The 27160-nt window shown below is 40.9% G+C and overlaps 1 protein-coding gene across 11 annotated transcripts in view; it reads left to right on the forward strand.

The window, feature by feature from the left end:
• ATXN7 (ataxin 7) overlaps positions 1 to 27160 on the forward strand; it is a 133280-nt gene that overhangs the window by 32343 nt on the left and 73777 nt on the right. For all 11 annotated transcript variants that reach the window (XM_054695259.1, XM_037492217.2, XM_037492159.2 and 8 more), the window contains 3 exons: positions 3153 to 3340; positions 10010 to 10315; positions 10542 to 10610. In XM_054695259.1, the coding sequence (XP_054551234.1) occupies positions 10021 to 10315; positions 10542 to 10610 (364 nt within the window). In that variant the 5' untranslated portion in view covers positions 3153 to 3340; positions 10010 to 10020. The remainder of the gene's footprint in view (positions 1 to 3152; positions 3341 to 10009; positions 10316 to 10541; positions 10611 to 27160) is intronic.

A 27160-nucleotide genomic window follows, 5' to 3' on the forward strand; every position in this document is an offset into this window, starting at 1 on the left:
CCAAATTTTTAACGGAAATGAAATCTTTAATTTTTCTGGAGTTTTTTAATGTTAGCAACTAATTTACAAAAACACTTTGAGTCAACTTAAACAGGGATTAGGTTGGGATTCTGCCTTGTGCTGGCAGTTACCTCGAATATAGAAGTAGTGAAGGAACTCAAAAGGAAAGTAAGGACTTTGGGCAGGCCAACTTGCGGAGGTAAGAAATGATCTGAAACTCAAATGAAGGCTGGACTTCAACTAGTACATGATGCTGAAGAAAGATAAAAGATAATGATGGCGTGGGCCTTCCCTGGTGGTGCAGGTGGGTGAGCACAGAGATGTGAAGCTGTCCGCAGCCTCTGCAGCATGGATTTGATCCCAGCCGGCCGGCGAGAATCCCACATGGCGTGGCAGACCTCTCCTGTTGCACCCCCTGCTCCCCTCAGCAGTGTATTTCATCACTCTGCCTGTTCTATTCCCCACTCTGTCTCTGGTGAATCCTCTCACCCTCCCATGCATCTGGCCTGTGCTTGTATCAATAAATAAATAAATCTTTGGGGGAAAAAAAAAAGATAATGACGTGTAATAGTTCACAATGGCCAAAAGGTGGCAGCAACCCAGATGTCCATAAACTATACTAAACTGTGGTGTAGCCACACAATTATTCATCCATAAAGAGGAATAAATTACTGACATGCTCCAACATTGATGAATCTCTTAAAGAAGCCATATAGGAAAAGCCACACATTGTATCTTATCAATTATATAAATTAGCCAAACGAGACAATTTTGTAGAGTCAGAAAGAGCTGGGGGGAGGGATGGGAGATGACTAAGTAGATACTGGGTTTCTTTTGGGGTGATGGAAATATACTGGAGCCAAATAGTGGCGATGGTGACATCACAATGTAAATGGACTAACTGCCACTAAATTGTACATTTTAAAGTGATAATTTTATGTTATGTGAATTTTAGCTCAATTTAAATAACTAGAATGAAATATTATTTGGAGAATATGTATTTCATGGGTTACTTAGGTAGAGTGCTGTTTTATAAGAAGTAGTGATGGGTGATAAAGCTAGGAAAAGAATTATTTGACCAGACAGTGAAAGGTCTTAACTGCCATGCCTAGGAGTTTAGAATCTATTCTGTTAGTAGATAAAAAATATAGCACGTCATACTGCATGATGAAGGACACTGAAGTGAAGAAGTGTGGTGCTTTGGGAATTCCCGCTTAAAGCTGAGTTTCAAAGCAACCAAATGGCCTCTGATTTTATCAGTTTGGAAAATTGCTACTCGCCTGACAAAACTTTGTTATATTCTCAAGAAGATGTCAAACAAAATGTATTGAGTTTCTTCTCCTTAAAAAAAAATACTTACTATTAATTCCTGTTTATAAGGTTTGTTGCCTAAAAATATTTAGTTAACTATGTGAGGTGATGGATGTGTCAGCCTACCTTAGTGTGGTGATCATTTCACAATATATGTATGTATCTAATCATGTTCTACATTTTAAACTGATACAATGTTATATGTCAATTATATCTCAGTAAAGCTGGAAAAAATTTAAACATTATATAAATATGTATGTCAGTAAAAAGCCCCTTTAATTACAGTCTTTCACTCACTGCTCCCCGTGAATGCAGAATTATCTAGACCATTTCCTATGCACATGCACAGACTCTCATCATCATTATTACTTTGCACAAAAATAGGCACATGTTATGCATAGTATTTGGCATATTGCTTTTAAAAATTTATGTCATGACTGTCTTTTTACTTCTTTCTTTTAGACTGCTACATTATATGCGGTATTTTCATTTGTGAAAATAGAAAAGTTGAAATGCTAATGCCATTTATTTCTATTACAAATTGGATTAGGTATCATGAAATATAAAAGTAACTACTACTTAATGAACGCTTACTATTGCCACATGCTGTTCTTAGCATATTATTTCATTGACCCTCCTAACAGTTCATTGGCTCCTCATAAAAACCCAATGAGCCAGAGACTGTTAGGATCCTTCTTTTACAGAGAAACTAAAGCAGAGACAGAAAGTTTCCCATTAAAGTTCAGAATTAGGTGGTTCATGGCCAGCTTTAACTCCAACTGAAGTTTGTCATGAGGAACCCTGTGGACAGCTGGTATAAGATCACAAGGATTTTTCAAGAGAAGCTAAGAATTTTGTATGAAAATTGTCCAACATTTAATGTTAGCTGTTTTTATTTAAAAACAATAACTTTATTGAGATATAATGCAAACACTGTAATTTTATCCATTTAAAGTGTATAATTTGGTAGTTTTGTTGTATAATCATCACCTTTATTTAGGTGCCAAACATTTTCATCACTCCTAAAGGAGACCCCATTTCCATGAAACAATCACTCCATATACTTCCCTCTCCCCAGTCCCTAGAAGACCCTCATCAATTTTTTGTCTCTATAAATGTGTCTATATGGACATTTCACGTAAAATTGTATCTTGTAATACGTGGCATTTTGTGTCTGGCTTCTTTTACTTAGCATGTTTCTGAGGTACATTCATGTAGCATGTTTATATATTTATATCTATATATCAGTACTCTACTCCTTTTAATGACTGAATAACAGTCCACTGTATAGAGAGACCACATTTTATTTACCCATTTGCCAGTTGATGGACACTTAGGTTGCTTCCACCTGGCTATTAAAAATAATGTTGTTGTGAACGTTGGTGTGTAAGCATCTGTTTGAGTTCCTGCCTTCAAAACTTTAGAATACCTACCTAGAAGTGAAATTACTGGATCATACTATAATTATGTGTTAAACCTTTGAAGGAACTGCCAAACTGTTTTCCACAGAGGTCACACCAATTTTATATTCCCACCGGCAATGAATAAGAATCCCAATTTCTGTACACCCTTGCCAATACTTGTCATTTTCCGTTTTTGTTTGTTTTTACTTAATAGCCACCTGGTTAGTATGTTTTGATTTATGTGTCTCTAATAACAAATGATGGGAGCACCTTTGCATTTGCTTCTTGGTCATTTGTATTATCATCCTTGGAGAAATGTCTATTGAGATCCTTTGCATTTTAAAATTTGGGTTATTTACCTTTTTTTAAAGTAAGAGTTCTTTATATTCATGTCCTTTATCAGATATGATTTGCAATTTCTTTTCCTCCATTCTATAGGTTGCTTTTCACTTTTTTGAAGGACTTTGGAGCACAAAACTTGAATAATTTTGATGAAGTCCAGTTTATCTATTTGATTCTGATATGTAAGAAATACCTCACTAACCACCCACTTGTGATTGCTGCTCTGCTACCACTGCCCCCAGAAACCATTTGGAAAAATCCTTATATTCTGGAAAACAGCAAAGGTAGATTCCTTACCAACAGCAATTTCGTTTCAGTTTGCCTTTTCAACTCCTGACTTTCCTTCGTTTAGAGCAGGTCGGTGTGGAGGAGGATGCCATAGAAAGTGGAGAAGGGGATCAATGTCTCCAGGGTCCTGCAGATTTTATGTTGATAAGAGTATTTTGGAGCTGGAGGGGGAATACAGGCCTTTGTGGAACAGTCTGTTCTTCCAAGAAGCAGTAAGAACAAACCCAAACGGGCTATGAATCAGGGTGCACACAAGATTGTAGAAGTCCTGGTGGTTTGTTGGATCTGTGACTTTGCATAGAGCTGGTACTTTGTTAAGGAAAGGGAAAAAATGTGTTGTTCCTTCTCCCTTGTACTAACACACCTGCACTGTAGTCCTAGTGCTCAGCCCTTTAGCATGCTACTAACCAGTGTGGAAACATGGCTTCCACACATCTTACAGTTTGTGTGTTCCTAGTTCCAAATGATACACTTATATTGGGAAGGCAAACAGCTGATCCCTGGAAGACTTAAGCAAATAAGTCTCATTGTCATATTGATTTTTTCATATATACTCTTAACTCCAATCCATGAAATCCTGTGATTTAAGGATGGAGTTGAGTTTGCATGTGATGGATCAAGAAAGACTTTGTTGAAGAATCAAATTTTCAGAGGGACCTGATTGAATGGTAGGATTTCAGCTAATAGAGGGAAAATACTGCAAATGGAATGGCCTGTGTGAACAGACTTGGTTTCTGGGCGAGGGGAGGGAGAATATGTTTGAATATTTTGGCTGAGCTGTGGTGTACTTGCAGGAGGAAATGCTGTAGAAGTGCTGGGGCTGCTGTTGGCACCAGCTACAGAGGACCTGAAGTGATAGGAGAGAAGTTTTTATTGATTTTATTGGTTAGGAGGGACTCCCTAGAAGTGTTAGAGCAAGGACTGACATAATTAAAGCCATGATTTATTCTGCAAGATTGATTTGGTAGTATAACATGGATAGATTAGAATTGGGGCTTATGTGACAGGCATAGTGCTAATAATAATAGCTGATACACGCAGGGCACTTTTGCACTATTAACTTTCTTAATATTCCTCATAAAGTAGATACTCCTGTTTTACTTATTTCATAGATGAGGAAACAGGAAGAGTGAGGCTAAGTGATTTCCCTATAGTTACAAAAGTAGTAAGTAAGTAGTAGTAGAACTGGGATTCAACCTGGGCAGATTGACTCTAGAACCTATGCTCTTAACTACTGGGTCCATAAAATACTGATGCTTACAGTCACTTCAGTGAAAGCTGTTATCAGTACAAAAGTGACACTGGGAATTATTTTTATCGGTGTATTTAATGCACTAGAGTGTTAGCTCTATAGTCACCCTCTTTTTATAGCTGAATGTTGGTCTAATGTTTCTATTTATTTTCTATAATTTAAACTTTTCTATTTTTTAAAACAACTTAACCTAAAAGTTTTAAATCAAGATTTAAAATCAGTTTTGTTGGCAATAAATAAATAAATAAATAAAATTACTTTTGTCAGAGATCATTTAAAACTGGAGATCATTTATTAAATCCCTGGAGACATTTTGGGAATATTCAATTTAAAGTTAGAATTTATTACCTTTTGGTGTATATTTTTACATTTTTCTTTATTTTTAAACACTTTGCTATTACTGATGAATGTGTTGCAACAATTTGTGTATAGCTGCACATATATGATTAGGACAATAACCCAAAAGTTAGCAAGTAATACAGCTCATAGAATAAGTATATATGCAGGTTAAATCTTTAAAAATTTCCTGTCTCTTAAGTCTCCACTTTTGTAACTATCTTTATTATCCTGTTTTGCAGTCAATTGACAGCTGTTTCAGCCACTGAGCTAGAGGAATTCAATTTCCTCCTTCCGCCTGTTCTCTCCCTGTTGGAATATTGATGTATTCACAACAGGCTCCAACGTAGTTCCATAAAGGGAGTATGGTTAAGGAGAGACTTGCCAGCACCCCATATGCAGAAGAGAACTCTAGATCTATATAAAGAAAAAAAGGGGAAAACGTGTGACCAGAGAGGGAGAGAGGATGAGAACAAAGGCTCAGGCAGTCTGAGGAGGAGAAACCAGAGGCTACACACTCCCAGTTCAGTGGATCTAAGATTTCTATTACTCAAATGCTTGCACTCTTTGGGTGTTGATAATGAAGCATCTCTGTTACCCACTCCAAATTTGCACAGATAATACGTGGTCATTGTTGGTTTTCAAGTTTATTATAAGTCTGCATTGGACCAGTGTTTTTCCCAAATAAAAAGCTGGTTTTGTGAGGTCTTTCATCTTAGTAAAGCTTTAGATCGTTTCAACCTTTTATATTTGTTTTAAAGATCTCATTGGCTGTATTAAACAGTTCATGAATTGGGCAAAAGCTATGTTACATTAAGCCTGATAACTGGATTTAAAATCCGGAAACATCAACTTTGCTTTCTTTTTTTTTTTTTTTTTTTTTACATTTAGTGATGCTTTTGCTCTTTGAACAAAGCATTTTGCAAGTGAATCTGCTGTGCAAAGAATCCTTTTTGTAAAGAGAGACCTTGTTACCCTTGGCACCTACTGGGAACATCCCTAAATTTGGATAGTGAAGTAAGGCTATATTTTAAATACATCCCTGAAAGGGATGAAATGCTCAGAATTTGGCAGCATTTCACTTCTAATGGCCTACTTCTTAAGCCACATACAAGCTAATTGGTGGTAATGGCTTTATCCATAGGAACATTTTTTAATGAATTTAATTTACCCCCTACTTCCTACTCTTCTTATATCTTCATGATAAACACTGTTTGTTCATTCTGGTACCTACCAGAGTGCCTAATATATGGTAAGGAATCAGGAACTGTTTGATAATCTGAGTCCTCATCACTCAAACCTTATGTAAAATATATAATTGATCTCTGCAGACAGATACTGAAGAGGCTCATAGCTATTAGACATCATCAAAAGCACACTGACAAGAGGACTGATTGGTAGCCTATAATGTGTACTACTATATTAAAATAATTATTAAATGAACATAATGTTGGTCATTTTCTTTTTGGAGTTTTTTGGGTATCAAGGAGGAGTATTATATAAGAGGTTGGGTTCTAAACTATGGCTTTGTAGTAAAATCAAGTAATTGTATTTCTGTTATACTTTTGCTTCTAGATAGTGCCCTTTGTATAAGAAGCACATTTAAAATGTTGCCCAAATTTAAGTATCGAAGCACTGCACTTTCTAAGCTAGCAGTTTTGACTCTTGTGGATGACTTATTCGAATTATTAGGAAATCCCAACCAACTGTGGATATCAGAAGCTGCCAGTTCTAGAAGGTGTTAGGACTTTCTTATGGGTAAAGAGAGTGTGGTAAACTGTGTTGGCTGCAGTAGAAGAGCATTAGTGAGGAGATGCCAGAAATTGCCTGTTATTCTCTTGGTCCCCATACCCTTGGTAATAAATTCTGAAGATAAAAATGGCTTTGATTTAATTGCTCATTTGACATAGATACTTTATTAATGGTGTTTATTTTAAGCTTTGTGCCTAGTGATTTCCATGAATCTTTTCAAGTTATCCTCAGAAGAAGCCTGACTTTATCTGTTTTATGGATTAGGAAACTGAGGTACAGATAAGTCAGGTAACTTTCTTTAGATTGCACAACTAGTCAGTGGGACAGCTACAATATGAAGCCAGACAGAATTCATAGGCTCAGAGCCTTCCCTCATTTTCCTTGTTTGTAACTTATAAATAATACAACTTGTACCTTACACAATAAATAAATTAGTTGAAATAATGAAATAAGGTACTTGGGGCAAGGCTTGGCACCTAGTAAGTACTCAATAATTGATCGTTGCTATTAGTAATAACTTCTCTTAATAGCTAGCGTTAATACTTAGAGGATACTTACTGTTTTTCACTTTAAGCCCCATTGTGTTTTCTTCATTAAACCAGTCAAATAAAGGTACCTGGTAGGCTTAGGGACAAAAGTTGAAGTATAAATTGCTGAGCATATTGACTCCCATTGGCGAGAAGTCATATTTATGAATCTTGAAGTTTTTTCACATGTACAAAAGGGGGGAATCAAGCAGTGTTTTGAGGAAGTACTTCATATTGCATTCTTCCTCTCGCATTCCTTCTTACCTCTGTGCAGGAATCAGAAGGGCTATACACAATAGGCAAACAAACTCCCTTTGGAATCTCTATAGTTGGGTGACCCTAAACTTTTCTTTTTAGTGGCAGCTCCAAATGCCATTAAAATTCAAATATCCATTTATTTTTTTTTAAAGATTTATTTATTTATGCATACAAGATCCAGGGTACAGGCCAGAGGTGTGGGAGGTGAGAGGATTCACCAGAAACAGAACTGGGAACAGAACAGGCAGATAGAACAAAGCACACTGCTGAGGGGAGCAGCTTGTGGGTCAGGAAAGGTCTGCTGGGCCATGTGGGTAACTCCCTGGCCTGGGATCGAACTCGTGCTGCAGAGGCTGTGGACAGCTTCACAGCGCTGCGCTCAACCCCTTGCGCCAGCAGGGTGGCCTTGTCCATTTCTTTTAAATGTAGAATTATAAAATTCAGAGTAATTAATTCATAAATTATGTGCTTTAGGAAAACAAGTTATATGTTTTCATGGGATTTTATAGATTTGTCAGTGATTCAGGCTGAATGAAAAATCGAAAGTCTGCATTGGGGATATTCAAGACTGAGGACCTGTGTTACAAGTTAGGAACCTTGTTGTTACCAAAGCAGTTGTTTTATCCATGTGTGTATTTTTTTTTTTTTTTATCCATAAGAATATCATTGCTCCTCTTATGTAGTAAAACTTTATAATGACTTTTTTTTCTTCCCATCATTTCTACTATTTTCGGTTATTTTTACTGCTCAGATAAGAAAGGAAAGCCCTCATAATTTCACTTTTTGGAACTTATGTTTCTGTGCAATCCAGGAATAATTCTACACACTTATTTCTAATTTTTAAAAAAATAACAGTAACAATATTGTTATTTCACACTCTTTACAAATTTACTCTTTTTGAACATCTTTTTATGCCTGCAATTTGGACTTTGTTTCTTTCGCAGAGAAATTGGCCCCCTCTGTCACACCAGATATTCCAGATTAAAAAAAATCGATAACCACTTCTCCCCCATCTAGAGAAATCACCAGTAAGCAAGCAGCTATGGCATACCTGTTAGGGAGAGCTGATATTACTGCCTTGCGAAACATGATCAGAATCCTTGTTTGTGTCTCATGCTTCAGATTTTACATCAGCTTCAAACAGTGAAAATGGGAACACTTAAAAGTTCTTGGTGTGGTCTGCTACTGTGTCAATTACTTCCCATGCTTTAATTCATTAAGTAATCTTTTATTTTACCATTTTGACCAGAACAGTTAAGCAAAAGCTTTTGCGGACGAGCCTATATTTTTGGGGGGAGAGGAGCTAAGTTTTGTGGGTCAGTGCTTAATTTAGTGAACAAAATGTGACAGAAAGCAATGCTTTCTAACACATTTTCTGGGAATGCTGCACATTGCCCTAAGCCCTGGGTTACCGCCCTGCCCGAGAAAAGACTATAACCATAAAGAGGGAAAGACTAACAGTTCAACTTAAATGAATTCGATTTTTAAATGGCAAGACTGATTTTTATTCCCCGGGGTGAACGAATCACTTTCAGGAGAAATGGAAGGGGAAATGGAGAAATTTGGGTTACTGTCTTCAAAACATCTCTCCTCCACTCCATCTTATCCTCACGTCTCCTATTTATTGAACAAGTTCAAGTCCTCTGGGAGCGCTCTGACTTTTCAGTCGTGGGCACGGGGCGAACCCTGAGCTTCGGACTGACACCCGGGCCGCATTTCTTCGGCTGCCAGGGATTTCTACTAGCTGGGCGTCCGCTCAGTGGCTTCTACCCATTCATGCTTTTGACAGCTGCGCGGCCTCCAGAGAGCAAAGTGTTCCCTTCATCAGCCCCTGGCCCCGTCCGGACCCCAGCGCGGAGTGCCCGGCCGCGACCGCCGTCGGTGGTGCTTCGGGCGGGCGGGCAGGCCGGCGGCCCGGCTCCTCCATAGGTGGCTGCGTTTCCGACTTCGCTCTGGCTCCACTCCGGGGGCTTGACGTGCAAACTTCGCCCGAGCGAGCTGAGAGGGAGGGACCGGCGAGGGGGAGGAGGCGGCGGGAGGCGCCTCCGCTTAAGGGAGCCGGCCCGGCGCCGCGGCTGGGACGGACGCGCGGACGGAAGGAAGGAGCGGGGCCGCCGGGCCCGGCCTGGGGATGCGAGCGGCGTCAGGGTGGGCAGCCCGCGAACCGGGGGTGCGTCTCGGGCCTCCCCGCCGCGGCCCGCGGCGGCGGGGCGCGCGGCCGGGCCGGGGGCATCTCCGGGCGCCGCCTGCGCGCCGGGTCTCGGGGCGAGGCGCGCGGGGGCCGCGGCGGCGGGCCGCCGGCGACGGGCTCCCTCCCCCGGGCGCCGCCGGAGTCGAAAGCGAAAGCGAGCCCGCCGCGGACTTTGCGCCCCGCGCGGGGGCGGCCGGGAGGAGGCGGGCTGGGGAGGGGGCTGGGCGGCCGGGGGCGCTGTCAACGCGCCCCACCCGGGCCGCGGGCCGCGCACGCCGCCGGAACTCCCCGGCGCCTCCTTAAAAGCGGCCCCCGCGCGACTCTTTCCCCCTTTTTTGTTACATTGTAGGAGCGGAAAGAATGTCGGAGCGGGCCGCGGATGACGTCAGGGGGGAGCCGCGCCGAGCGGCGGCGGCGGCGGGCGGAGCAGCGGCCGCGGCCGCCCGGCAGCAGCAGCAACAGCAGCCTCCGCAGCCCCAGCGGCCGGCGCCGCGGCGCCTCCGGCCCGAGGACGGCGGCCCCGGCGCCGCTTCCACCTCGGCCGCCGCCGCAATGGCGACCGTCGGGGAGCGCAGGCCCCTGCCCAGTCCCGAAGCGATGCTGGGACAGTCGTGGAATCTGTGGGTCGAGGCTTCCAAACTTCCTGGAAAGGACGGTGAGTGTCCACGCCCTCCGCTTCCCCACGCCCCCCGCGCCCCCCGCCCCCCGCCGCTTCCCCTCCCCCTCCCGCGACCCGCCCCCTCGGGGGTCAGAGATGCTATCGCTTGGCTGGGGAGCGCAGAGGCGCCCGCACCTACTCCGTGCGTGCGCGAGCTTGCGTCACGCTCCCGGCCACTGACCTGCCTCTCCCCTCCTCGTGTGTGTGTGTGTGTGTCTCCTAGGGACGGAATTGGACGAAAGTTTCAAGGAGTTTGGGAAAAACCGCGAAGTCATGGGACTCTGTCGTGAAGGTGAGTCCAGTCCCCCCCGATGAAGTTTCTGCAAGACCCAGGGAAGTTTCCCTGCCGCCTTCACAGGACGCAGAAACTTTAGCACACCATATCCACTGCTCTCTCATCCCCTCACACCTTCCAGGGAGGATGCTGCCTGAGGAGGAGGAAGGGCAATGATCTGGCATTTGGAAACCCTAGCTTTCTGGGGCTTTCCGCAATTGGGAGAAGCCAGGAACCCTTCAGTGGAGGCCCGGTGTGGTGAGGTGTGAGTGACATTGCTCAGTGATGAGCCCTGGGCACCTGCAGCGAGTTTATTCCTCTTAGGGAGAAACTTGAGTTGAGGAAGGATGCTTTTGAAAGCATATTCACAAATGTTTTAGGGGGCTCTGCCAAGGAAACCTAACCACCAGAAATTATTTGCTGGCCATCAGAATGAATTTTGAACCTTTATAAAAATGACACTTAACATTTTTCTAAGATATAAACTACAAAGTTGATGATGTTACAAAAGGGTCATCACAGGTGAGGAGCCAGTCAGATTTATGCTCAGATATATATATATATATATATATATATTGTGAGCTGCCAAGATTGGGAGGGGTAGTGGGAGGGAGAGAAAGGCCAGTATTTTATATGGTGAAACAAATCTTTAGTGCCTTTAATGAAATCAGCATCTAATTATTGGTCAGTTTTTCATAAAACTATGTGGTAGAAGGACACTCTAGGGAAATTCTGTTGCTTAAGGTGTGCTTCCAAATAAAAGTGAGATCAGGTATCTAGAAACTGTCAGACTTTTCCTTCAGATTTTCAGTCATCAGCCTTTGTTATCTGATACCTTCCAGGCCTGGGCACACCATGGTCAGAAAGGACTGCTGGAGTCCAGTAACCTTTAGGATCAGTTCAAGTTATTCTTTCAGTGGTAACAAGGATAAGACCTGGAGTGAGGTTTTGATATCCAGAATGTTTAATTTATGCTCCTCTGTTCAGTTTTATTTCTCAGGTGTAGCTGTTCATGTTGGCATAGTTATTGTCCAGGGCCCAAGCTTAAGTAGAACTTTGGTGAATGAAACATTTTAAAATCTAGAGTTGGCCCATAGTTGATCTTTCTTCACATTTAGTTCTTGTTTCTAGTGCCTTTTTTTTTTTTTAACATTTGCTATTTTGGTTTTTTGAATTGACCACTTGTTGGCCTTTTAACACCGGGAGGAAGAGTAATACCAGTGGCAGCTTTATGAGAGCTTCCAATTGGAACTGATTAGAGCAAATTTGTTGATTTTGAAAATGAGAATTGCTGTTAGAGAGCAAAAGAAAGAGAGGGAAAAGCACAGGACTTGCTGGCGATGTTGCAATAGGAAAAATCAGTTGTTAGTCCGGTTTTAGTGTTGAGTTGGCAGCCCGCCTGGGCTTAAAAAATTAAAATCACTAGGTGGTAACTCTCATAGGAAGCAGTTGGAGTAGAGCTTTAGAGGACCTGACCTGCTCTTGTTCTTAGTTTTCTTTCTCTGGGTGTAGATACATTTCCCATAAAGGGTTTCTAAATCTGTGTGAAGCAGGGAGCTACTTATTGGTAATTCCCTTATAGAGGGGATAGAAAGTTTATTAGGGTTTTACTAGGCAACATGGTTTGAAATTTAGTGACCCGGACACAGTTGCTAATGTATTTTTTATTTTCTGCTGGGATATATTCATCAGCATGTCTTACCATGAAGATCTGAGACCTCTTAACTATGTCCTTTAGGCACAAAGGAGCCATAGACTTGGTTATGTGTACATCTGACATAACAAATTATTAGTGATTATTAGAAGTACCATTTTTCAAAAAGTGCTTTTAACCATTTAGAAGTTACTGAAGCTGCCAGGATGGCTGAAACTCTCTGTCTGTTTGGAGTAGTGACTGAAGTATTTAATTCAGTCTGTTCTTGATTCATTTTTAATTTAGAATTTTCTGGGATCATTTAAACATCTAAACATGAGAACTTGCAACACTCATGAAGTGGACCTTTATGTTTTTCTAGCAAACTGCTTGTAATAGGATGCTTAAGGAAAGAAAATGAAAATAAATTATTAAACACTTGTCTGTTGCCCTTGATTAAGATTATCTCCTATCAAGACAAGGTATTTTGGAGCTAAAATTCATACTAAGTGAGGGTAAATTGAGAAGAAACATGGAGGTAAATTGATGAGGTGAAGTACTAAAATCAGAAGCTCCCCACATCTGAAGATGTCTAGTGATATGAACCCGTCTTCTTGCATTCTCCAGTTCATGATTGTGGAGCTGGGTTAGAAACCTGCGTGTGAGAGAAGGTTGCTTAACTTTGCATTAGTTATTTTACCTCTTGGAAGTTAGTTTTTCCTCTGTGAAAGTACGTGTTTACTAGTAGTTTACAAGTAAAACTATTTCCCAAGGTGTTACAGCGGTTGAAGTTAAATTAGATAACAAATGGTAAATGATTCAGTACATACTGGTTTCTTTCAACCTTTTCAACTGTTAATAATCTGAGACCTGGGGCCTCCCTGGTGGCGCAGCGGTTGAGCGCTGGGTTGCGAAGCTGCCCGCAACCTCTGCAGCGACGGTTCGATCCCCGGCTGCTCCCCGGCCACCAGAGGAGGGTCCCACATGGCGCGCAGACCTCTCCTGCCGCCCGCTGCTCCCCTCAGCAGTGTACTTCGGTCCTTCTGCCTGCTCTGCTCCCTGCTCTGGCTCTGGTGAATTCTCTCACCCTCCCGCGCTTCTGACTGTACCCAGTGCTTGTGTAAATAAATAAATAAATCTTTAAAAAAAAAAAAAAAAAATCTGAGACCTGATTTCCTAATTTTCTATTTATGAGGTCAAGGGTTTTTGACCCTTGAGTGGGCCTTAGGGCATCATAGTTCCCCTGAAATTTTATGCACATGGTATAAAGGTTCACTTTTTTAGGGCAAGTATCCACACCTTTTCTTGGATGCTACAAGACTCCTTCACACAGCTCCACTTCCAAAAATTCAGAACTGCTGTACTAAGGTCTTTCTTTTTTATCTTTTCTAATTTTCCTCCCGTAGCTTATTTTGGTCATTTGCCTACTGGCAAACTTACCAAGGGTTGGTTAATGCTGGGAGAGTGTTTGGAACTATTAATTTAATATGGAAGTAAAACTATTTGTGGCTTTGTTAATGTATCATCCATCTTCTTCCCATTGTTACAGTTAGGTCAATATTAGGATAAAATTTTGTTTATCAAGGTTAGCCTATTTTTTTGTCTGCCCCCTCCTGTTTGTATTACCTTGTTTTATTACTAATAGTTGTAATACTAGTGGAGAGTAGAGTTGACTTTGATAGAGAAAGATTAATACATTTTGACTTCAGTGACTAAACTGAGAAGATAAATTACCTTTTCCCCCACAGATGATTTGTGAAATTCTAGAGTTAACAAAATTATGCTTAGATGACATTAAATGGTGTGAATAATTAAGGTTTCCATATTAGTACCTGAATCTATAGGGAAGTTTTAAATATTCTGTTGTCACAGCAAATCAAAAAATATTTTTATGTCATTGTGGTACTCAATGGTGGACTTGGACAACTGACCTTTTCTTTGGGAAGCTATCCCTAACTAAAGCTATCCCTAAACTTTTCTTTCCTAGAAGCACTCTACCTGTCATCATTTGAAAATATGTATCAGGGCCTCCCTGGTGGCGCAAGGGGTTAAGACCCAACCTATGGGGCTGTCTGCAGCCACTGTAGCACGGGTTCGATCCCTGGCTGGGTAGCTACCCATGTGGCATAGCAGACTTCTCCTGGCTCCCCCGCTGCTCCCCTCAGCAGTGGATTTCAATCTGCCTGTTCTGCTCCCCACTCTATCTCTGGTGAATCCTCTCACCCCCCACACCTCTGGCCTATACCTCAGTTTTTATGTGCATAAATAAATAAATCTTTGGGGAAAAAAAGAAAATATGTATTATGTGATGGTAGCTTCCAGAGGACAGGATCTTTATGGAGAGAGCTTCAACTCCTGCTGAGTACCACTTGTGCTCTGTAAATATCTGCACCCAAAATGAATGAGCCAGGCAGGCTATTGGGAAGATAGAACTGAATCATTCAAGGATGAAGGGTTCAAATGACCAATTTTCCATTGTGTTGTGACTCTTTATAAAAGATACCTATTCTGTAGGGAGGTGTCTTTTCTGGCTCTAGTGGAGACTCGAGGCTGTCTTTCAGCACTTCCCTACTGCTCTGCCCTGAGTTTAGCACTCCATTTACACTTTTCAGAAAGGGTGCAGACAGGACACCACCTCTTTTATCTCTGATATTTAGGCAAGGGAATAGAATGGCAGCCCAGGGTGATAGCCACACTCGATGACAGGTGACTTCCCTGTCATATTAAAGACATAATTAAAGTTAGGGTGAGTTGGAAAAGAGGTTGTTTGACACCTACAGGCAGCTAGGTTAACCAAACCCCAAACAACTGATTGAGGAGATGGGAGCATCAGTTATTACAGAATGACTCAATGTAGCAATGTAAAACCTTTTTCTTGGAGGAAAAGTTGTTCATAGGTAAGTGAAAACAAACAGGAGCTTGTTTGAAGTGTTGTTAAAATAACCACATTGTAAGCATAAAACTCCCTCAAGGAGATATTTCTGTTTGGGTAGGGTTTCCCTTATATTCCCGCGCGCCCACCCCCCCCCCACCCCAAACCCTTTCTTATGAACAATTTGAAAATATGCAAAAGTAAAGAAACTATTTTTGCATAGTTGAAATGAAAACTCAAATGATGATGATTATTTCATCATGTGAAAAGTAAGTGAAATTCAAATGTTGGTGTCCTTAGGTAAAGTTTCACTAGAACATGGTCACAGGCATTCATTTACTAATTGTCTTTGGCTGCTTCAGTCCATATAACCAATAACAGAGTTATGCCTGTACCAGACACCTTCCCAAGGCCAAAATATTTACTGTCTGGTTCATTGCAGAAAAATTTTACTCACCCCTTTTCAAATGGGTTCCTTGATTAGGAAAGGGAAAACTCATCCTACAGAATGGGATTCTAGTATTCTCTGAACTCTTTGTTTTGAGGAGGAGAATCTCCAAAATATTACAATCCACTATTCTTTTTTTTTAAGATTTATTTATTTATGCATACAAGAGCTGGAGTACAGGCCAGAGATGCAGGGGGGTGTGAGGATTCACCAGAGACAGAGTGGGGAACAGAACAGGCAGACTGACTGAAATACACTGCTGAGGGGAGCAGCAGGTGAGACAGGAGAGGTCTGCCTCGACATGTGGGTTGCTCCCTGGCGGGCTGGGGATCGAACTCATGCTGGAGAGCCTGCGGATTGCTTTATAGTGTGGTGCTTAACTACTTGCGCCACCAGGGAGGCCCCAATCCATTATTTTTACATCAAGAGTGTCTCAATACTAAAGAACTGTGTTGGCCTTAAAGAAATGTATGCAGGAATATAGGTAACATTCTGTGTGAGAAGGCTCCGGTCCGCGTGTACTTTTTAATTAATGCCACTTTTCTAGGATATATACCTATGTCAGGGCAATTTAAGTACAGAGCATCAACAGACTGTTAACTGTCCCAGCTTCCTAGAGCTTTGGACTTTGAGGATAGTGCATGCCTCTATTGAAACATTGTGTGGTATGTAAATAATCTGGAGAAAGAATCTAAAACTTTTATGAGATTTTCAGAATGTCTGCCTTTGAGCTGGTTTAGAGAAGCTGAAACACTGCTGGAGCTCTTATGGATTATAAGGTAGATTCACCAGGAAACAAATCTGCATTTTGATTGATGAAAAGAGGCTCCTTAGATCCCACATCTTTGATTTTATAGTTACTGAAAAGAGCAGCACCTGGCACACTCCATGCTGAACTCCTCCACCCTCCACCCAAGGCTTTGCAGTTAAGGAAAACCATGGAGTGTCTACTACAGTAGGATGGGGTTCCCAAGTTATTCCCATTTATCAATACTTTTGATTGACTCTTGTGAACTCTAATCTCAGGAGGCAAGGTTAAGAAATTTGTGCATCATTGCTGAGTATGACCCTCAGTTATGTTTGGTCTCATTTCTTTCTTCCTTATAAGTACATCCTACTCTGCATGGCCACATCTTACAATGTTCCTCCATATGTGTGAGCAGCTCCAGTAAATTTACCTTAGGTAATCTTTTTTTTTTTTTTAAAGATTTATTTATTTATACAAGAACCAGGGTACACAGAGACAGAGCAGGGAGCAGAACAGGCAGACTGACGAAATACACTGCTGAGGGGAGCAGCGGGTGAGACAGGAGAGGTCTGCTTGCCATGTGGGTTGCTCGGAGGCCGGTGGGGATCGAACCTGCGCTGCAGAGGCTGCGGACAGCTTCACAGTGCAGCGCTCAACCACCTGCGCCACCAGGGAGGCCCACTTTAGGTAATCTTTAGAGCGATCCTATGATCTAGGTGTTTACCGTTATCCCCCATTTCATAGATGAGAAAAGTGAGCCTTGGAGAAAGGAGATAGCATGCCAGAATCAGAAAGTATGTAAGAGGCTCCGTAACCCAGATCTGCCTAATTCCATAGCCCATGTGTTTAACCCTCATTTGTGTCAAGTTCCATCCAGAGTGTGCACTCACTTTTTATGAACCTGAGCAGGTTGCTGTGACCTTTGTCATATACTGACTTTTATTCCCCAACCCCTACCCCCAGATTTTTTTAAGCAAGATGTTAGACTTCTCCTTGCTGTGCTTTACTGCAGTCTATATGATGTCTTTAGCAGTTCTTTTATAAAATCTTTTCTTTGAGGGGGAAGGGAAGTATGTGTGGTTTGAATTTGAAGTAATTGCCTTTAAAAAAGATTAAATGAAAGCTAAGGTGTAGGAGATAGCAAACATAGTCATCTGGGATTTGTGCCATTAAAAAAAATCTTTTAAAAAAGGAGAAGTGAAATTTCACTATTTAAATAGCATTTCAGTGCAAGATTGCTTTTAATCACATTGATATTCAAAGTTTATGGCAGTATTTCTAATAAATGTGCCCCTCTGATTATTAAAGTATTTTTTGATTGAAGTTCTAAGGAGGAAAAAAAGCCTGTTAGTAGACTTAACAGTTGGAGTTACTATACTTTTGAGAGAAAGGCAGAGGATTACATTTATATTCATCTTGTACAGCAGGGATTATTATAAATGAGCAAAAGAAGAATGATTTTTGCATTTCAGGCACTCATAACATGAAACTAGATTAAGTGTTCTTGTTCTTTTTTGTAATAAAGACCTTAATAACATGAAATGATTTTTCTCTTATATGTAGTTTATGGCAAGTAAAAAATAATAGTTCATTATCAATTAGATTTACAATTTTAAAACAGAAACTATCCCCCTCCCACATTATGTGAGGCTTTCCGCTATCCTGAATTCCAGTAATACTGTAGGGAAAAAAAAATGCATTTAATCAGTGTCCCAAGCCTTTATATTTCAAACTGGAAAGTTTCTGAAGTAAGCAGCAGGCCAAACATAGAATTGCTTGAATTTTGTAATATTTGTAAGTAGACATACCTTACAACATTCTTATTGTTGTAAAAGTATGAGGGCCATTGTTTTGAGCTAAAGCATAATCCTTTAAATTTGAGGAAAGTTTAGATTTAGAAAGGACTAGTTGTATTGACCTCGCTTTTCTCATTTGTGGACTTTATGGACATCATGTTTTGACGTTTGAGAACTATTGCTTTATTTATTTTTTTTGAAGATTTATTTATTTATTTATACAAGCACTGGGTACAGTCAGAAGCACGGGAGGGTGAGAGAATTCACCAGAGCGGGGAGCAGAGCAGACAGAAGGACCGAGGTACACTGCTGAGGGGAGCAGCGGGCGGCAGGAGAGGTCTGCCGCTAGAGGCTGAGGGCAGCTTCGCAACCCAGCGCTCAACCGCTGAGCCACTGGGGAGGCCGGAGAACTATTGCTTTAAATCAGCTTGTCACAGTGTCTTCCGTGTGACCCTGCTTCCGTGTGCTATTAACATGGGCTGTGTGAATAAGTGGGTGCATGTCATGAGTTTGCAAAAGAACTTTTCGCAGAGGCAGGATTCAGCCTTCATTTCTGGAATTAAAAACGAATTTGGGCTCGTATCTTAGCTCTAGTAGCAAGTAACTTACGGAAAATTATGTAGCTTGGCTAAGTCTCAGTTGAATTATCTGTAAAATGGGAATAGTGGTGGTACCTCATACTGGTTTGGAGGATGAAATAGTATAATGCAGGTTTGGTGCTTGATGGGGTGTCTAGCAGAGTTACTATTCACTGTTAGTTGCTAATTTTATTATGTTTATCAGTAGCGGAAGTGCAGTCTTGTGAGCATGTCTCTCATCAGGTGGGTAGCCCAGACTCTTAGAAGAGCAAGGGGAAGTGAAATGCCAGTTTTCCTTGGCAGACAGTATGTAGGCAGTGAGAGGAAACCCCAGCATGCTCAGGATAAGTGTGTGTAGCAAACAAACCTGAGTTTCGCACTTTCTTGGACTCAATAAAAATGAGAAGTGGGAGTTGACGTTTCTTATTTCCTCCTGTAGTCATCTTTTGACTTGCAGAGAGAAGCCTGGAGTGGCTGTTTACTTTCTCCAGGTTGTGTTTGCGCCTCTTCTGGAAGGCTGTAGTTTGTGTTTCTCTAGGTAGCATCTTGTGATGTTTTACAAACTTATTTTTTTAGGCAAGACAGGTAAATTACAGCCAGCAGAATGAAGTCATCTGCCCTAAGTTGGGAAATGGATCAGAGAGAGACCATTTACTTGATTTTATGTATGTGTGGTGTTGGTGATGGGGTTTTCTGCTCAATGAGGGAATTTAGAAAATTGCCTTTTCAATTCTTGGAAATTTCTATTTTAACTTGATGTAGTTCTTCATTTAGGTTACATTCTTCTCTTTGGAAACTGCATAGACAGATGTTATAGAAGTTATATACACTATTGTAAATATTTTGCTGCAGATGGGAGTATGGAATACAAAAGACATCGTTCTCTATATAATCTAACTCTTGGCCACTTTAATATCTTAAGTTACAAAATTTGGACTTTGGGCAATTTATACTCAAAGACTCCTGTGTAACTACTTTGAGCATTTATTTATAGGCAGGACTCAAACTTGCCAACCTGGCTATTTCACTTTTTGATAAGTTCCAGACTTCCAAAATAGCCAGCCTAAGATAATTTCTCAGTGTGAATCCTGCCCTGAGAATCCTTTGGCTGTTTTAGCTATGTTCAGTTACCCTTTATCCACAAACACTTGATAGATACATTTTTTTTTTTTTTTTTTTTGGTGCTTCTTTCTGGGATGGAGTACAGGGGCATTATTGCAAGCAAGATAAGGAGACTTAGCCCTTACCTAAAAGTCAGGCAATTGGTCAGCAGAGATTTATGGAGCTACCCACAAGTGCCAGGTTCTCTGGTAGGTATTAAGGATACGATAGAGTGACACCCCTCTCCCCCTCCTGCCTTTCTAGTAAAGCAAGAAGCATTAAATATTGCAAATATTTTTCAAGGATGTTGAGTGCTGTAAAGTCAAGAAAGTAGTAGGGAGTGGAGGGGGTATTCTAGCTAACATGATTAAGGACATATCTTAGAATTTTGCATTTGACCTAAGATCTGAATGGTGAGAAAGAAGTAACTACTGGGTCACTGGGAGGAGAGGAAAGAGTGTTCCAAGCAAAAGGGAAAAAAGCAAGTATGTAGATCCTGAGACAGGGATGGAGAAGAGTGGAGGGAAATGAGACTCAGGAAGGTCAGGTCACAGAGCTCATGGTCAGGAATCTGGGTTTATCCTAAGTCCACTGGGGGGAGTGGGGATATCTTAGGCAGAAGAGTGGCCTGATACAATTTGTGTTATATAAAAATCACTGGTTGTTGGATAATGACTCGACTGGGGAGAAGGTATTAGGTAATAGATGATATATGCTTAGATCCTACTGATGGCAGTGGTGATCCTGATAAGGAAGTTTTAGAGACGGCATTGCCAACATTTAGTAGCAAATTTAAGGTGGATGAGAAAGTAAAGATTGGAATTTGAGGGTTGAGCCACCAAGTGGTGACTTTGATGAGCTGAAGAATGGTAGAGAATGTGGAAATTCAGGGCCTGGAACTGTGTTTTGGCCACTCTGTTAGATGTACTTACTGGACATTCACGTGTAGCTGTGAACATAGTCTCGAGCTTAGTGGAACATCCTTGGTGAATCTACATCATTAATGTACAGAGGCATGGAAAGCTGTGGTTGAGTTCTTCTAAGTTCCAAATGTCCATAAAGAATAAAAGAGGACCAGGTGCTGAACTCTCATTAAGGGGGATGGTAGGTGAGGAGGAATCTGTTGTGAGACTGGAGAGAAACCAGGTGGATATGGTGATGTAGAATTTGAGAGGGGAAAAAGACTTTAAGTGAGGTGACTGTGTCAGATGCTGCTATGAAGCAGAGTAAAACCTGGCCATGGAATTGATCTCTGGCCTTGGCAGTGTAGAGTTCATTAATGACCCTAATGAGGACAGTTAGAAAGGTAGATGTCTGTTTAGAGTAGGCTGTAAGAATCAAAGTTGAAGCAGGGTGCTCATGCTGGACAGGTCCTTAAAGGGTTTTTACTTCTAAAGAGAATGGATAAATGAAGCAATAGCAAGATGAGGGCTAGGATAAAGGGAATAAAGATAGGATTTGTTTTATTTTGAATTTTTATTTAGTTATTTTATTTATGATAAAATACAAAGGATCAGGATTGAGGGATAATTGATCACATGTGAAAAAATGGGTCATCACACGGACAATATCTTGAGTTGGAAAAAGGAGATGGAGTCAAAGCTTAAATGAATGGGTCAGTTTTGGATACCATCAGAGACTTAATGTAATCAAAGGAAAAGTAGGTGAATTCGGTTGTGGGTGGGGACATGGTATTGTGGGAAGGTAAGGTCATTAGTTCTTTCCTGTCATTTCTGTGAAGAAGGAATTTGAGAGTGGGTAAATGGAATAATTTTGCCTTTTTTCTCAAAGTATCTAGAGAGGGGGAATAGTTAAATGGACAATTATGCATCCTGTAGAAGCTTCAGGGTACACTTAGAAGAAAGCCCAAATTTCCTAGAAAGGCCTGGGAGGTCTGAGATGTTGACAGTGTGAGCTCAGAAAATCAGCAATTATGACAACTTGAGATGAAGCCATCAGAGCTAAAGAAGTTAGGAAGGCTCCATGGAGGAGGCAGAGAGGAAAATTGGAGCCTTGGTTAAGCCTTGAAGGATGGGCTAATGAATCTGGTGTGGCAACACCTTCCAAAATGGAGTCGTCTTGAGAGTGTCAGAGAGCTTGGAACATCCAACTGTGGGAAGTGAGAAGTAGAGGGCAGGAAATGGAACTGGGTAGAGCAGGAGGAGTTATTCCTGAAAGAGGTTTGCGCTTTGTCCAGAAAGTGGGCTTTGAAATATCACCATGGTAGCAATATGGAAAATGAATCGATGCTGGGTGGCGAAAGTAGAATTAGAGGTCATGTATGTAGCCTAACTCCTTAATGTGCTAGTTAAGTGAGGTTTTAAATCTAAGGTACATGTTTTTCCCTGGAAAAGCCTTTTAACAGATTCTGTTTGTTTGCATTCATTTATTGAGCACCTATTTTGTGCAAGCTGCTATTCTAACTTTGAGAAAAATAACACCAAAACATTTTAGAACTCTCATAGTGCTTCTGTTTTAGTGAGTGACAGGCAATAACAACAAAAGTAAACTCTGTGTATGTGTATGTTAATGTTACTGAACAAAGATATACTATGGTGGGGTACAATTTGAACTAGAGTAGGAAGGAGTTTCCTGCATTAATAAGCCTTGTAGAGTATGAGGATATGTACCATGTTGATGTGGTTGATGAACCTTTGGGTAGAAGAAACAGCTGATATGAAGGCTCTGGCAGGAGAGGATCCTGGGGTGTTCAGAGAACTCCAAGGGGCCAGGATGGCTGGAGACATGTGAGTAGTAGAAGGAGTGTAGTGGAAGTCAGGTGAGAAGCCAAGGTGTTGAGAGTGAGTTGGAGAGGTACATCACATAAGACCTTGTAGCTTATTGAAAATCCAAATATTTTGCTGTGACCCATAGACCCAGGGCTGGTCTCTACCAGACTGTCTGAACTTGTCACCTTCCATTTTCCACTTTGCCTGCTCTGCTTCAGGGATATTTGTAGTTCTTCTCCCACACTTGGCTCTTTCCCACTTCTAAACCCTTGCATACCTGTTCCCCCCTCTGGGCTCTTGCTCCTCTTTCTGCCCCTATCCCTTCCTTAGGTTAGGAGTCACCTTCTTAAAGGAGTCCTCCACATAATGATGTATCACTTGGTAGCTCTTATCAGTTAACTGTTCAGTGGTATCTGGTGTCAATATAAAGTAAGTTATCTTGCTAAAATGTGGCAGTTTAAATTTGGGGTTTAAATGCCAGATAGAAGAAATTACCTAAATGTGTAAAATTGGCCTGGAGAGGGACAGCGGTATAGACCACCCACTAATAATATTCTTTGACATCTTGTTGGGGGAGGCGTGGTAGTGTTCAGTGCAATAACACTTCATTCCCTCTTGGCTTTAATAGTTTGATAGCACTTGTGTTCTAGCACCGTCTTTTTGGTTGAGTAACAATATGCCATGAAGAAAGAAATGGTTTTGGTTTTGGAATAACTGTTTGTGTATGAACAAATGACAATATGCCTCAATCCCCTTGGCTGGAGCTTTTTTCCCCAGTGTAAACTTGATGTTTTTTTTTCCAACCTCTGAGTTGAAGAGGGAATGTATTTTCTCTCTTCCCTTTTTCCTGTCTCTTTAGTGCCTGCCTTATTCTGTCTACTCTGCTGAGCTGTAGTGAAGACAGGCTCAGACTTTACTACAGATTTTATGTACTATAATTTCTGTTCTTTAGCTAATATCTGGTAGTGAGTAATAACAGTAATAAGAATAGCACTCATTATTTGAGTATTTCTATGTGTCACTGTACTGAGTTTTACTTAACTGCTTTATTTAATTACTTAAGTGAAGGATTGCTTCACTTAATCCTTACAATAGTATTGCAAAGCAAGGCCTTAATATTATTTCCCATTTTAAAGATGAGACAACTGAGGCTCAGGGAGGTTGATTTGTCCCATACCACACAGTTTGTAAGTGGCAAAGATGGGGTTTCTGGTCTGATTCACCCCAAAGCCAGACTGTTTTCCTGATTTGTCATTTCAGCAGTGGTTAATTTCCGCTTGTTGTGTTGCCATTTGTGGGATACTTGGAACAGACTTTAATTCATTGGTAAATGAATAAAGTATCAATGTATACACTCCAGGGAACAGTTAAATCTAGGAAATTGCTTGGTTGGCATTTTAGGGAATAGCAGTAGTGAAGTTCTGGTGGGAAGAGTGGGCAGCTGGATTGTCTGAGAACTTTGAATTTAAAACTGTCAGTGTACATTTGTGTAAGGTATGTTTTAGGCCATGCAGGAATTCACTGAAGATCCATGGGTGTGTATAATTCGTAGAAGGCCTGATGGAGAGAGGGTTAACTCTTGAAAACAAATCCAAGTAGTTTGTTAGATGAAACTGGTAAAAACAATTTAGAAATTCTTAAACATAACAGCGAACTGGCATATATACCTAACCTCTTATGATAAGAATCTTCAGCTGGGAAGATACATAGACACAGATAATACAACTTTTTATAATAATGTACAAAGGTTCTTATATCCAAAGGTTTTCCAGGAATCTTTCTTTTGAAAATTCAAATAACTAATTTTTACTGTCTCTTGCACCAAGTCATGTTCTTGTTGATATTAGATAGCAAATTGATTGATTTAACCTCTCATTCTTTTCTCCCCCTTCTCTGTTTATCTTTGTGGTAGTATATTTCCCAAGAGGGAAATGGATTGCAACAACAAAGGTTTTCATCAAGTATTTTTCTTTGCCTTCATTCTCTTGCATCATGGTGGGCTTGCCTACATGTGATGGAACTGCACAAAGCAAATGGAGTTTGCTTGAAGGCCGGCCTGCCTTTCCTGGCCACAAGCCGGTCCTGCCTTTGATTCTGCATACAGTGGGTTTGCACTCCCTATCATCAGTGAAGTGCCTGACAAGCAGTGGAAAGATGATTGAGAGGCTCCCCCATCTGTGCACAGGAACTGGGAATTACCTCTCAATAGCCATTGGCAGGAATCTAGGGTTTTGAAATGGTTATGACTAAATTGGACTTAATTTGTATTTTTTTTCCCCAGGAAAAGTAGGTCCTAATGTATATCTTAATGGTTTTCAAATAGTACTGATTATTTTGAGAAGTCAGACTTCAATGCCTGATTTCAGTAAAATTTAGCTGTCCCTGTTCAGAGACAGCTTTTCCTTCCACTTTAAAAGATAACAAGTTTATATTTTTATTCCCAAATCTCCAGGAAATTTTAAGTGCTGTCAGCTTTATGAAAAGGTAATTAGGGAGTGAGTAGGGAATATGTCTTGCAAGCCATTGGTTTGGTTGGCATCAACACTCAGGTTCTTATTTGCCTGATGAAAATACCACGTAATAAGATCCCCGATTGTGCAGGCCCTCCACGACTATCCCTGGAAGGCCGGGCCGTAATTACGTCTATATCTGGGCACCGTCAAATGAACAGAGGAGCCAGAATGGAGGAACAGCTACCTGATCTTTCTCATCTCCCACCCTTTAAAATTTGGTGTGAGTCCTAACATAGTCCTGTTGCTTAAGGATTTTGATAGCAGATTTCCAGACGCTGACCAGAGGGCGCTCTCAATGGAGACAGAGTAAGAGCTTGTGTGTTGATTTTGTTAAATATGGTTATTAATGTAGCATGGGCTAGTGGAATAATGTTTTTTGAAAAACCTATTAAGGAATTAAAGTGAAACACACAGAGGTCTAGAAGTGGCCCTGAAAGCTGGAATCAATGGAATGTGTAGCGTGAAAGTTCTAACTGCTTGTTTCTACTCCTCATCTTCATGTATTATTTGTAAGCACCTCCCAAAAAAGTAGAAGGCAAAGCATGACATTTAATAACCCAGAATTGTAATTTACTTCTGAGAAAGATTTTATGAGCTATCACTGTGTATGCTCAGGTGTAAGATCAGTTCTTCCCATGTGTCCAGCCTTAACTAGGAGCCCCTGAAGACCTGAGGGTGCTCATGGACTTTCTCTTGCTGCAGAGAACAAGCCAAATGCCCCTGGCCTGTGTGCCCCTGGGGAGTTGGTACAGTGTCCCCTTTTCCTTGTAGCCTTTGCCTTCTCTTCAGAAGGAAGGTATGCCATTGCTATCTCTATTCCTTGAGGTTTCAGTGCTCATGTCTGCTTTTCTTCTGGTTTTAGTGATCTCCTTTTGTTATGCTCACACCCTCTTTAAATTGCCTGGCTTCCCTCCTTTCTAACTTTTACTTAAGAAAAGAGTTCACATTAAATTCTGTTCTCTTTTAATGTGTCCCATCTCGTGCATGACATGATGGCAGAGGTAAACTATAACTGACAAACCTGTGTCAAAGGAAAGTCTTATGTGTGGTAGTGAAAGTAGGCGCATGCAGAAATGTCACATACACTTTGAAATCAGGGTTTTTCAAGTGGGATTATTTGAGTCATGGGAGGTCCTTGATTCTCTTATATATGCAAATCTTGTCTGTTTTGGCTTAACTGATTTTCTAGGAAGAGGGAATATACTTTTCAACAGATGCTTAAAGACCTTGACCCAGCAGTGTTCAGCACCACCCATGAAGTTACTAGTCTTTTTATAAGATTACTGGTAGTCTTAATATTATGTTATTTGTACTAATAGTTAAAGCATTTTTTAGTTTAGGTTCCCATATTCAAAAGAAAAAAATTAAATGTCCTATTTAGTATTTCTGTGGTTTTTGTTTTAATTACTAGTAATTAGTTTTAATTAATTACTTTCACAGCAATATTGTTTTCTGTAATTTTCATTAGAAACATATATGGTAAGTTCTTGAATAACATCATTTTGTTACTTACATTGATGTAAAAAAAAATCGATTCCCAGCTAGGGCAACTGCATATACTTCCCAGGTCTGTGTGGGTTTTCTCTTGACACTCAGGTGTCCTCCCACATCCCAGGGATATGCACGTGAGGTTCATTGACATGTCTCAGTTGTCTCTGACTAGGTGAGTGTGGGGCTGTGAGTACCATGAATGGGTGTGTCCTGTCCAAGGTTGATGGCATCTTGTGCCCTGATCTGGGAAAGGATCTGGCTGTCTGTGCCCTTAAACTGGAGTAAGTCATGTGGGAGAGTGAATGAATGAATGAATGAATGCAAATGATTGGTTAATTCTAGATGTATTCTGGGTCTTTATTTAGTAGTTCAGTAATTTTTTTTGTCATCCAAAATATACTGTAAGAACTTACCACTTGTGTACATTAGTGAATCTGTGATAAAGATGGTTTCATTATGCATCTTTTCATTTAAAGGTGCTGTTTCCAAGAACATTACCAAGAAATGTTAAGTAAGCATTTACTCTATAGTATTCTGGCTGCATTAAAGATTAAGAGTCACACATAAGTGGGCCACCTGAGAACATTTTTTTGTCATTGTGTTATCTCATGGACCTGCACCATTTTAGACATACAGGCAGATAAAAAGTTCAGTTCTAC

The sequence above is a fragment of the Talpa occidentalis genome, unplaced genomic scaffold (assembly GCF_014898055.3).
Source record: "Talpa occidentalis isolate TD23 unplaced genomic scaffold, MPIMG_talOcc4v2.1 talOcc4.10, whole genome shotgun sequence".
Classification (NCBI taxonomy): domain Eukaryota; kingdom Metazoa; phylum Chordata; class Mammalia; order Eulipotyphla; family Talpidae; genus Talpa; species Talpa occidentalis.